This window comes from Osmia lignaria, chromosome 4 (assembly GCF_051020975.1).
Source record: "Osmia lignaria lignaria isolate PbOS001 chromosome 4, iyOsmLign1, whole genome shotgun sequence".
Lineage (NCBI taxonomy): Eukaryota > Metazoa > Arthropoda > Insecta > Hymenoptera > Megachilidae > Osmia > Osmia lignaria.
The window spans coordinates 11,295,494-11,305,754 of record NC_135035.1 but is presented as its reverse complement, the minus strand read 5'-3'; the positions used below and the strand labels follow the sequence as shown (position 1 = coordinate 11,305,754).

The 10,261-nt window shown below is 38.5% G+C and overlaps 2 protein-coding genes across 3 annotated transcripts; one reads left to right on the top strand and one right to left on the bottom strand.

Moving 5' to 3' along the window:
• Nucleotides 1-93: 93 nt before the first annotated feature.
• Nucleotides 94-2,755, bottom strand: LOC117603527 (uronyl 2-sulfotransferase). The gene is made up of 6 exons (XM_034322775.2): nt 2,347-2,755; nt 1,762-1,971; nt 979-1,139; nt 781-855; nt 543-703; nt 94-459 (listed from the first exon to the last, which is right to left on the bottom strand). Exons 1-6 carry the CDS (start codon nt 2,500-2,502, stop codon nt 305-307), a joined length of 918 nt encoding a protein of 305 aa, XP_034178666.2. The 5' UTR covers nt 2,503-2,755; the 3' UTR covers nt 94-304.
• A 1,131-nt stretch (nt 2,756-3,886) lies between these two features.
• Nop17l (PIH1 domain-containing protein Nop17-like) lies at nt 3,887-6,905 on the top strand. Of its 2 annotated transcripts, XM_034322765.2 has the most exons (5): nt 3,887-4,483; nt 4,584-5,798; nt 5,866-6,067; nt 6,131-6,281; nt 6,359-6,905. In XM_034322765.2, the coding sequence occupies exons 1-5, from the start codon at nt 3,959-3,961 to the stop codon at nt 6,738-6,740; spliced, it is 2,475 nt and encodes an 824-aa protein (XP_034178656.2). In that variant the 5' UTR covers nt 3,887-3,958; the 3' UTR covers nt 6,741-6,905. The 2 variants fall into 2 exon arrangements, with proteins under 2 accessions (XP_034178656.2, XP_034178655.2); XM_034322764.2 differs by having other exon boundaries at nt 5,866-6,281.
• The last annotated feature ends 3,356 nt before the right edge of the window (nt 6,906-10,261 follow it).

Here is a 10,261-nt window from a genome sequence, read left to right as displayed (position 1 = left end):
TTTTGTAATAAACACCTGTTCATTGATTTCATGCACTTATAGAAACCGCGTAAGTACTAATAGCAAATACTTCGTTTCTTTATGCTGGCAATAGATGGACCTACTATTCAATTTTTCAAGAAGCGCGCCTATCGATTTTGATATATAAACAGTTATATATCGCAGTAAATAATTTATAACTGCATTTTTCAATAAAATATTTTAATCTTTCTCGTCGCTAAAAATTATTACCATATCACGTTTAGGACAATTATCATCTTTGGTGTAATTTAAAACTAGAACATGGCAATTTGTTTCGTTAATATTATCTTTTCCCATCTTTAATTCGCGTTTCGTTTAAAAGCCGAAACTTTAGCCATCGATACAATTCTATCTCATCCTCGAAAAGTTTAAAGAAAACATTTCTTTCACGTGGTTTTAGCGTTATCGTGTAATTGGGAAAATACTTTTTTTTTGGTCCTATATAAGGGGGTTCAAAGTAATTCAGTCATTTTAGACTTTATCCAAATACACTTAAAACTAATTTTGTGATATCTACTTACGAATTTTTTTATAAATTTGTCTAACACCACGAAAAAAGTATGGAAACTTATGTTCGAATACGTCTAGCGATTGCTCCATGCAATCTAACACCCCAACAACGGGGTACCATTCGACAATATTGGCTTTAGCCCGTTGCAATGCCCATTTATTATTTATCTCTCTATAATTAATAGGTATTATAGAGAGATATGATAACGAAAAAATAACATCCAGAAATTTTATCTACCAAGTACTCACGTGCAACGAGGATCCTGTCCGCAGAACGTGGGTATTGCTCTACTTTCAAATACTACTTCCTGCCTTTTGCGGTATCTACAAAGAGAAAAAGAGAAAAATGTCAATTAAAATCGTTTTATTAATCACGTGGTGTTAAAACGATACTTTTACAGTAAAATGTCAAGAAGATCCTGCGAGGAAAATGTCACGTCCGTTTACCTTTGTAAAGTTCGAGCACCTATAGGATTTCTCACCAAAGAAATAAACGTTGGTGCTTGTCGACCAAATTTTGAAAAGTTCAAAAACCTTACATCCCCATCGAAACTGAGAGGAATCGCTTCCTGTCTTACGATATTTGTAACTTCTTCCACTAGTAATTCCTATAAAATACAATTCCTATAGAATTTCAACCTGGATGGAATTTCAAACGCACACACCTGTCCGAATTGAGATTACTTTTATAAATCGCTCGACAATCTCTACTCTATGCAACGTGTAAAATAGCGACCAGGCAAAATAGCGCATAATACCTTAACACGCGATATGAAACGTCAAGATGATTGATTATATCATACTCCAAATACACTGAATTTTTTAATATTTATTGACTTTCGCGTGGTTCCCGTGCTTTCGTTCTTGCGGTTACCTAGGCATGCTCCAAATAGGAATTCTCTGACCGGGGCTGCTTTAATTGGAAAGACGAAAGTGGCACAACTTCGATTGCAACAGCGAAAACCGACTCTGACGTGAACGTAAAGTGCAACGACCACGGTGTGATTAAATTTTCCGCAGATTTATTCGATCAATGAATCAGGTGCTGATTCATGCTCCAAGCGTTATTGTTCAGCGTTCAATCAATGCTACGGTAAAACGGTGCCGTGACTATTTCATGCCATTTCAGAAGCATTAGAACCGGAGGCAATAATTCAAAGAATTTTGCGATAGTCTGAATTTTACAGCTCATAAATTCTTTGTTACGGAATTTCATGACCTGGAATTTACCTGTTGTAAAGTTGACAAAAGTTTGTGATCACCTGGTGGCAATCGTATGTGCTTAAAAGCATTGTAACCCTGTAAACGTTGCAAAATCAACACCAACAATTCGGTTCCAGCATCTGGCACCCGTGTTAACATTAAAGTATGCTTGTTCGTTCTCGGCAAATTTCCATGAGCACCCAATTCCGCAAGAGAGGGTGTGACATATCGATACGTCTGCGTAATAAATTATGTCAATGAAGATGATCTTATCATCAAGTTTTAGATATCGTTTCTAATGTAATTCGAGTAGAAATGAAACGAGACTAAATGAAATTTCTTGATAATTTTATATTACGTGAAACTTCCGGTGAACTCGTTTATAAAACGTAAAAGGCAAAGACCACTTTCCAACTATTACATCTTTCGTTGGCGCACTTTCACTCCAATAAGCATACTTTGAACTCGACCAGTTCGTTGTTTGAAAAAATTTCGTTTAGTGCGTTATGTTAAAGATTGTAAAATTGTTGAAAATACTTAAATATATAGTATGCATTTGAAGCGTATATATTCCCAAATACAATTTTAAAATAAAAGTTGGATACAGTTCACCTGGCGTTTATAGATCTCCTGTTTTCCCGCGAAACGCTTTTCTACGTCACTTTCAGAATTGTCAACGATTTCCACCGCAGATTTTGAATTCAAAAGGATGAAAAGAATGGTCAGGCAGGCAGCGACACTTGTCAGCAAGCCGCGATTCAAACGCATCTCAGTGCGAAATTCGACAAGTCGTGATCCTGCGGACGTAGGGTTACCTTCTCCTTTCAAAAAGTATCTGACCAGTGATCCTGATTACCGGCATCGAAACTCTCAGTCACAGATTACCGACGTTTGTGTCTACCAAGTAACTGAAGAGAATGTCAGTGGGTCAGAGACTTCCTACCGCTTGATCTGATCAACCCCCCACATCTTCACCTGAACTCCCACCAACTATGGATCTCGTGAAAAACGAAACTTGACTTTTCCATCCACCATTCGCTGACTTTTAATCAAGAGGCAGTTTCGACACAAACATCCGATAAATTTAATCAGCTTAGGTCGCTAACAGGCTTAAACGCATGTTGGTTTAGAAATACTAAGCGTGTATTGAGTTATACATTTGTGCTCTATTAGCTAACTGATGCTGCAATTTTCCTGGTACATCTATCGACATGAAATAGCATCTGCTGTTCATCAGCCACAAATGCCTGCAGTGAAAGGAAGCTTGATTCTTCATTCGCAAATGATGATTCAGTGTTTCTATCGACCTTCGTAACTCCGCTGATGTTGGTTCGATACCGATACCATTGAACTCGCTTAAATGGCAAGAAGGAATGTTGGGAGAGTTGGTACTAAGCTTGACAGTTTAATGTTAACACTAGACTTGATGTAGCTTTGTTTTTTTAAGAAAAGGAAAGGTCGGAAAGGCTTGGAATCAAACAATTTTAAGGGTGTTACACTTACAAGGGGAACTACGGTTCAAATCCTTGGTTCCCAACATTTTTTTTTTTTGTTTTTAATGATAATTTGTCTCTTTCTGAATAACTATTACATAAAAATTATCATAAAAAAAAAAAAATTTTTTTGGGAACCACGGATTTGAACCGAGGACCTTCAGATTGCGAGTCATGGATCCGCTCCGTGGTTAACATATGACTCGCAATCAATAGGTCCTCGGTTCAAATCCTTGGTTCCCAACAATTTTTTTTTTTTTTTTTATGATAATTTTTATGTAATAATTATTCAAAAAGAGACAAATTATCATTAAAAAAAAAAAAAATGTTGGGAACCAAGGATTTGAACCGAGGATCTCTAGATTGCGAGTTGTATGTGTGAGTTTGTCATACTTCAGAATGTAAGGAGTAACTAACTGTAATTGTTAATATCTTTTAAACAATTAGCTGTCTGCCCCCAAAAGGGGCTATAAGCGTGTTCAGCTCGACGAGCTCTACAGGCTGGCAAAGTTTCATTAATAAGTGAGTGTAACACTTAGGTAGTTCTCCGTATTAGAATTCCAAGAAAATGAAATGAGTTACTAGGAAAAAATGGCGCGCTTCTAGAAGTTCCATATTTGACCGCTATTCAACCGGCCGGCGTAGTGGCGCAATCATCCACGTGGTAGAGGCGCTTCGCGATCATTCTACCAACCAAGTTTATTTGTAAACACGCGGCATCATTCCATAAGATGGACGCGTACGAGGCACGTAAAAAAGATTGGGAAGATTTAGAGGTAACCAAGGAGGAGTTGAAGAATTTAACCGAGTGTCTGAAGAAGGAGGAATTCCGCAAATTGTTGATCGAATACGCAGAGGAGGTGACTGATCCGGAGAATAGGAAGATTTACGAAAAGGAGATCACGCAGTTGGAGAAAGAACGGGGCGTCGACGTTACGTTCGTTAACCCAGAACCTGGTTACGTCATTAAAACAAGCGTAAATGGAGAGAAGAAATGTTTCCTGAATATCAGTAAAAGCGACATTGTGGCTCGACCAACCAGCCAACCTTCTTTCGAACAAGGTCATCGAGGTTTGCAATGGTCTATTCCGTATACGTTGATACCACCGCGTGACGACCTTGATAAAAAAAATGTACGGTGTATGGTGTTTGACGTGGTCTTTCATCCGGACACCCTCTACCTTTCCTCAAAGAATACACAGTTTCGTGAAATTGTTAATAACACAGCCATGGATGGTGTGGAAAATAACTTCAAGGTAAGCCTCGTACGTCCAACGTATTCGTAACGTATTTGCAACGCATCATAATTTTTTTTTGTTTAACTTTGTGATCCTTCTTTTTTATATTTCATGTTAGGTTAAATTGGACAGAAAGAATGTCAAGTTTCCAAAGTTGAGTTACAAGGGAGTTTGCCACCCTACAGTGATCAGAAAACCATCCAAGGAACCTCCTAAGGAACACATAGATATAGAACCAGAAATCTATCAAAAGTTGATGTCCAGCTATGATCAGAGCAGAGAACAGCAACTGAAATGGGCAGAGGAAAAGCCACAGAGACCTTTGCCATCTACTACATACTACAAAGAAAGACTGGAGGAGAATGAAGACCCAAATAGCAAATATGTTACACCAAAATTTTCAATTAAACATCAGTCTGATGTAGAGTTGGAAGATTTTAGTTCTAATAGAAATGCAAATATGAATGCTACAATACCTAAACGATTGATCATTACTATAGACCTACCCCTACTAAAAACTGCCACTGATGCTTCCTTAGATGTTCAAGAACGTTTTCTTAATGTAAAAAGTGAAAAACCTGCAAAATATTTGCTGGAACTTCCTTTGCCTTATTGTGTGGATGCAGACCATGGCAATGCCAAGTTTGATCCAAAATATAAAAAATTAGTTGTGACTCTTCCAGTTATCCGCTCTGTGGTACCAGTGTCTGATACCAGAGAAGACAGCGGAGTGGACAGTGACCATAGCAGTCCTGTACCAATGCTCTCCAAAGATACCATAGGAGAGTCATTTGATCACAGTCACAAGAGTAACTCTATGTCAAAGTTAGTTGAAGAGTGTGAAACAGTGCTTGAAACTACAAAACTAGAGGATAAAAGTGAAAACTCTGAAAATCTGAGTGACACAGCATTACGGACTAGTATAGAGAATACAGATACGTTTACTGATCCTAGCATTAAGTATTCTCTACCGACATTTATTTCTAATTTATACGAAAATCAATTAGCAATTACCATAAATGTAAAAAACGTCGATCCAAATTCTATTCGCCATAAGATTTTACAAAACAATTCCGGAGTGCATGTCTTATTAACATCAATAGGAGCAGGCTTTTATCCACAGCATTATTCGTTATGTTTAAAAATAAACGAGGACTCGGTGGATCCCGATTCTTTTACGGTTGATCCGTGGGATAATAACGTTGTATTTTCCATTAAATTAACAAACACCGAAAATTTAGCACGATACTACGTCGGTGTGACCGAAGAATTCATGGAAGAGAAAGATTTACCCACTGCTCTGTCATTCCAGAACCGATTGAAAGAATTGACGGTAAGTATCTTCGATGAGGATAAAACAGAAGCAAAGATTATTTCATATTCATCTATCTTTTCCACAGGCAGAAGAAGATTTTCAAATAGATCGAACAATTGATGTTCAGGCTGAGGACGACGGTGTCGTTATAAATATCATTCCAAATCAATTGGATTCCGACGATGAAGTCGATCAACAGAGCATACAATCTCGAGAAAATCAATGTGATGTATCAGAAGCCAGATCTGTTTCAGAAAATAGCGGAGATGAATTGTCAAATAGCATCGGTACAAGTACATTTTCAAAGGGTATATTGAAATCCCGGCGTGCTAATGTTTTTTCGCGTTCAGTATCCGAATCGAGTGCCGACGAAAATGGAATGCCCCCATCGTCCATCGACTGCCATTACGGTTCGGCGCAAGATATGAATTCTGAGTCGGAATGTTCTAGTTTAAAGAAAACAGTACGATTCAACGATGTGATCTCGCGACAGCTGTTCAGGTATTGTTGCATTTACAACGATAACCGTCCCATGGATCATGTTTTACCCAGAGTTACTTACTCTACCTCACTTTTAGATCTAACTCCAGCATTCTTGGTCGACGTAAGAAGAACCAACGTAAATTGCGAAACAAAAAACGCGCTCACGAACGTAGATTGAGCGAAAGCGAAAACTCTGAGACAGAGGAACGTGAGAAATATAAGATAAATCATAAGAACACCGAGTCCTCCGATACTGTCAAACCTATACTTAACAAAGATAAACAATCGACGAAACAGAAAACTGCCAATATCGAGATAAAGCAAGGGGCTAATGATAATAATCGTTCCTTGATGAAAAGGACGTCGAGCGTCGAGGAAGAAATTGAAAATGAAATTCATTCGGATAAACAGATTGAATCTAAAGAGGCAGTTAAGGCAGAATTTAAGAACGATTTGATATTCGATCTCGATATGTAGATTTACCAACGAACTGAAATGCGTATGTGATATATATTTTGAAATAGGTATTACTACGGAACAACTCGTAAAGATGGTTACTAAAAAGCCACAGGGTTTACTTTCAATTATGTGATAATATTCTTTTTTTTCTTTTTTTCAATAATTAAACATAAGTGGTTACAAGATGAAATCTCAGTCACGAACCGTGAATCAATGAAATTGTACATTCTTATTATTTTAAATGGCTCGTAGACGTGAGTAAATATAGGTTTAGAGAACGTTAAAAGTTTATAGCACGATAGCTCAGAAACGTCAATCTTATTCTATTATATTTTACCTGATTTATTTATAAAGATTGCATATAAGCAGTCGATCGAGTGCAGAGATGGATGGGAATCTCTTTAATATATCTCATACGATGTATTGTGTATTTGAAAAAATTTCTTATAGAAAATCAGATGGAGGCGGTTTATGAAAATTATTCGTGAAGAAACTTTGCATAAAAGATACAACAACACACGCTCTATTTTATAGAATGAAATTCTTAAAAAATCAATTTTTACACACATTTTATAGAGATTATCGTACGATCATTTACCTAGATTGCACTTAACGAACACATTCTTCTAATAATCGCAATCATATAGTCCGAATCATGATTAGAAAGTGTTGTTTCATCACGGAGCAAATTGCGCACTCTTGCTTTTGTAGCGAGGTGTTTGCCATATCAATGTACAGGCAAAACGATACTAGCGTATTCCATGCAACAGAAAAAGGGGGAATAAAATGTAATAAAACGATCGATGGTCAATCATTTGTAGCTACGAATTCTCTTCCCAAAGAGTAGATATAACTACACTATTCTTAGTGTGAAGATTTTAATTAAACCTTCGTTTGTCCATTAATTCTGTAACTGGTTACTTGGTTGTTCTCCATTGTCTATAAGGTTGAAACTTTTCGAACAGAGCATCACGTTTAAGAAGCATCGACAGTTCGCTTATCGTATGCGGGTAGTGATCGTAAGGTGTGAAGCAAAGTGTAGCTGCTTCGTAGTACTAAAACGTGATAGAAAAGTGGGACAAGCGAACACGGCAGAGGTACGAGCTGTGGATGAGAGGTTGCCCGGAGTTGGAGCCCATCGATCTCGCTACCTGCGGGGGTGTAAGGTCGTTACACTCGCGTCTACCTATGTACGAGCTGCATTGCATAGTTCCTCGTATTATTCCTATTGATGCCCCGCCGCCACAGCAGCGAGACAGCGACGACCCTCACCAATGCAACGTTCTAATTTCGCGACACAACCTAACCCCCTGCAATCACTACCACAGTTATGCTTCGCGACGACGTCGACGACGGGGTCGCGGCCTGATTCGCAAACACTCGAAAAGTCGACCTAGAAGGACAAGGGTCTCTCGTCAAAGACTGCGAAGGTACTTCCTCCCCTCCTCTTTCTCACTCTTGGGAATGGAGACTAAAGAGTAGAATGCACAGTCTGTATCTTTGGACCTTTACTTTCTAATCTTTCTTTCTTTCTTTCCTTTTGCATCGATTTGTTTGATCCACAGAGAAATATTCCGTGCGATCTAAACCGGATTCTAGTTTCGAAATAAAGGAGGGAAGTTTTATGAAAGCGACGTGGCGCGGTCTTGGTATCAGTCAGATTAAGTTGATTTTAGGATCAATGGTGCCTACGTGGTAAACAGAATATTCGCGTAATAGATTTCGCGATTCGAGTACCGATGAGATAAAGGTGGTAGGCCTGATACTAGCACCAGGTCGATAAGTCGTCCACCCCTTGAGAGAGAGTCAGAGGCCGACGTGGGTGCACGAGGGTACACGTACCCCACGTACCGTGGTTACGGCAGGCACGACATCGGCAATGCGGCAGCCGTTTATGTCGTTATATCGTCAAGCCATCGCACCTGGTACCATTCAAGAACACAGATCGGTACAACTGGTATCTAATGCCAGATTTACAGATGTCATACGTCACCAGGCTATTTACGACGAGCAGCGATTTCATTCGCCTCTCGTTCATCGACAGAGATATTATCAATACCTCCAATGCAACTGGCGAACCAAACTCGGTACATTAAATCAAGCTGACATTTTTAAAATTATTAAAAACTCTTAACATTTCAGTTATCTCGGTAATAGGAAATGCTTGTTTGCAAGGATCGTACTGTTTGCGCAAAGATGCAATAAGTTCTTGGGTCTTTGAAGAGCTTCAATCTCAAAGTAATTTCTCTGCGACCCAGAAGTGCAGCCGAAAGGCTGATGGGTTGCATTTGTGGTGAAACTAAAATAAGTACTTCAAAATACGAAACAACGTAAAATTGGAACGTTTGCGTATTCGTAACAGCAACGGGGAACGACGATAAATTTTATCGCCGGGGAGTATCGTAACGAGAAAATTGCGATAAAGTTACTTTAATAAACCAACGACGGTATGAAGGTTTCACAAAGTTGTAAAAACATTCTATCGTTTTCTCCCTTATGTCGACATGAATACAGTTTATAATTATTTAAATAATACATTTCGTTTTACCCCGTGGACGACGGGAAGAAGTGGAGGGTTGAAACCGTATATTTTAAAACGAGTATATGAAGCCCTTGTTAAGAAATTTTAACGAAGAGCTCGTTAGAAACATTTCTACCACAGCCTGTTGCTGTTACAATCCTTCAGAAACATAAGTCTAGGGGTATACTCCATTTTAAATTAAGAGATTTAAGCACCGTTTTGAAATGAATATTAAACAAATTATACAACTCGTAAAAAACAAGCTTACTACAATCTATAATAATTCCGTGGAAATGTTTGCATTAACCATTTTTCAAGAATACGTATTTAAGTTAGAAATATAGATTACAAGACGAAAAATATGGGGAGGGGATTTTTTTTCCAGAAAAGTAGAAAGATGGATTAAAATAAGAAGCAAGATACGAAAGAATGGATTCGTTAATTTTGCCATCGTTCATACGAATGACTCCTTATTATTCTGATATCCCATAGGGAAGAGAAGAGTGCTCGACAAAACAGAAGGGAAGAGGATGGTAGGTACCCTGAGAACCTTCCTCCCTCTTTTTTATCTCAATCCGTCTCCTTTTCTTCATCCCTCCCCTACAGAGTCAGGTACTCGAAGTAGTGGAGTATCGATTATATGGACCCTGCTTCGTGACCACGCGCCGTCTGTACGGCGTGTTGCCCGGATAACCTACTGACACTGACAATTTTCGTGCAACACAGGCAATTTTTAATATCGATTATTTTATTTTGCTTTTCCTCAACCTCGAAACGTATTGCTCCTTACTGCGTATCCCTAGACGTTCTCTTTTACCTATATTCCTTCCGACATTCAGGCGCTTCTGAATGATTTCTATTAAAATTTGAAATTGTTTCTCGATATAAAAGCTCTCGTAAATCTGCGTTATTCGATTTCACATTCGCATTGATCGTGCCATAAAACGGGAAAATAAATATACTTCACGATTTGCCGGAGGACTCGATGGTCTCGCGTGATTTACAGGACCCTTTTCAC

Coding starts and splice junctions, on each gene's coding strand:
- LOC117603527 (XM_034322775.2), bottom strand. CDS start 2,502: ATGCGTTTGAATCGCGGCTTGCTGACAAGTGTCGCTGCCTGCCTGACC. Junction 1,972..2,346: donor AGGAGATCTATAAACGCCAG/GTGAACTGTATC, acceptor TTTATTACGCAG/ACGTATCGATATGTCACACC. Junction 856..978: donor GGTGCTCGAACTTTACAAAG/GTAAACGGACGT, acceptor TTCTCTTTGTAG/ATACCGCAAAAGGCAGGAAG.
- Nop17l (XM_034322764.2), top strand. CDS start 3,959: ATGGACGCGTACGAGGCACGTAAAAAAGATTGGGAAGATTTAGAGGTA. Junction 4,484..4,583: donor GTGTGGAAAATAACTTCAAG/GTAAGCCTCGTA, acceptor ATTTCATGTTAG/GTTAAATTGGACAGAAAGAA. Junction 5,799..5,865: donor ACCGATTGAAAGAATTGACG/GTAAGTATCTTC, acceptor TCTTTTCCACAG/GCAGAAGAAGATTTTCAAAT.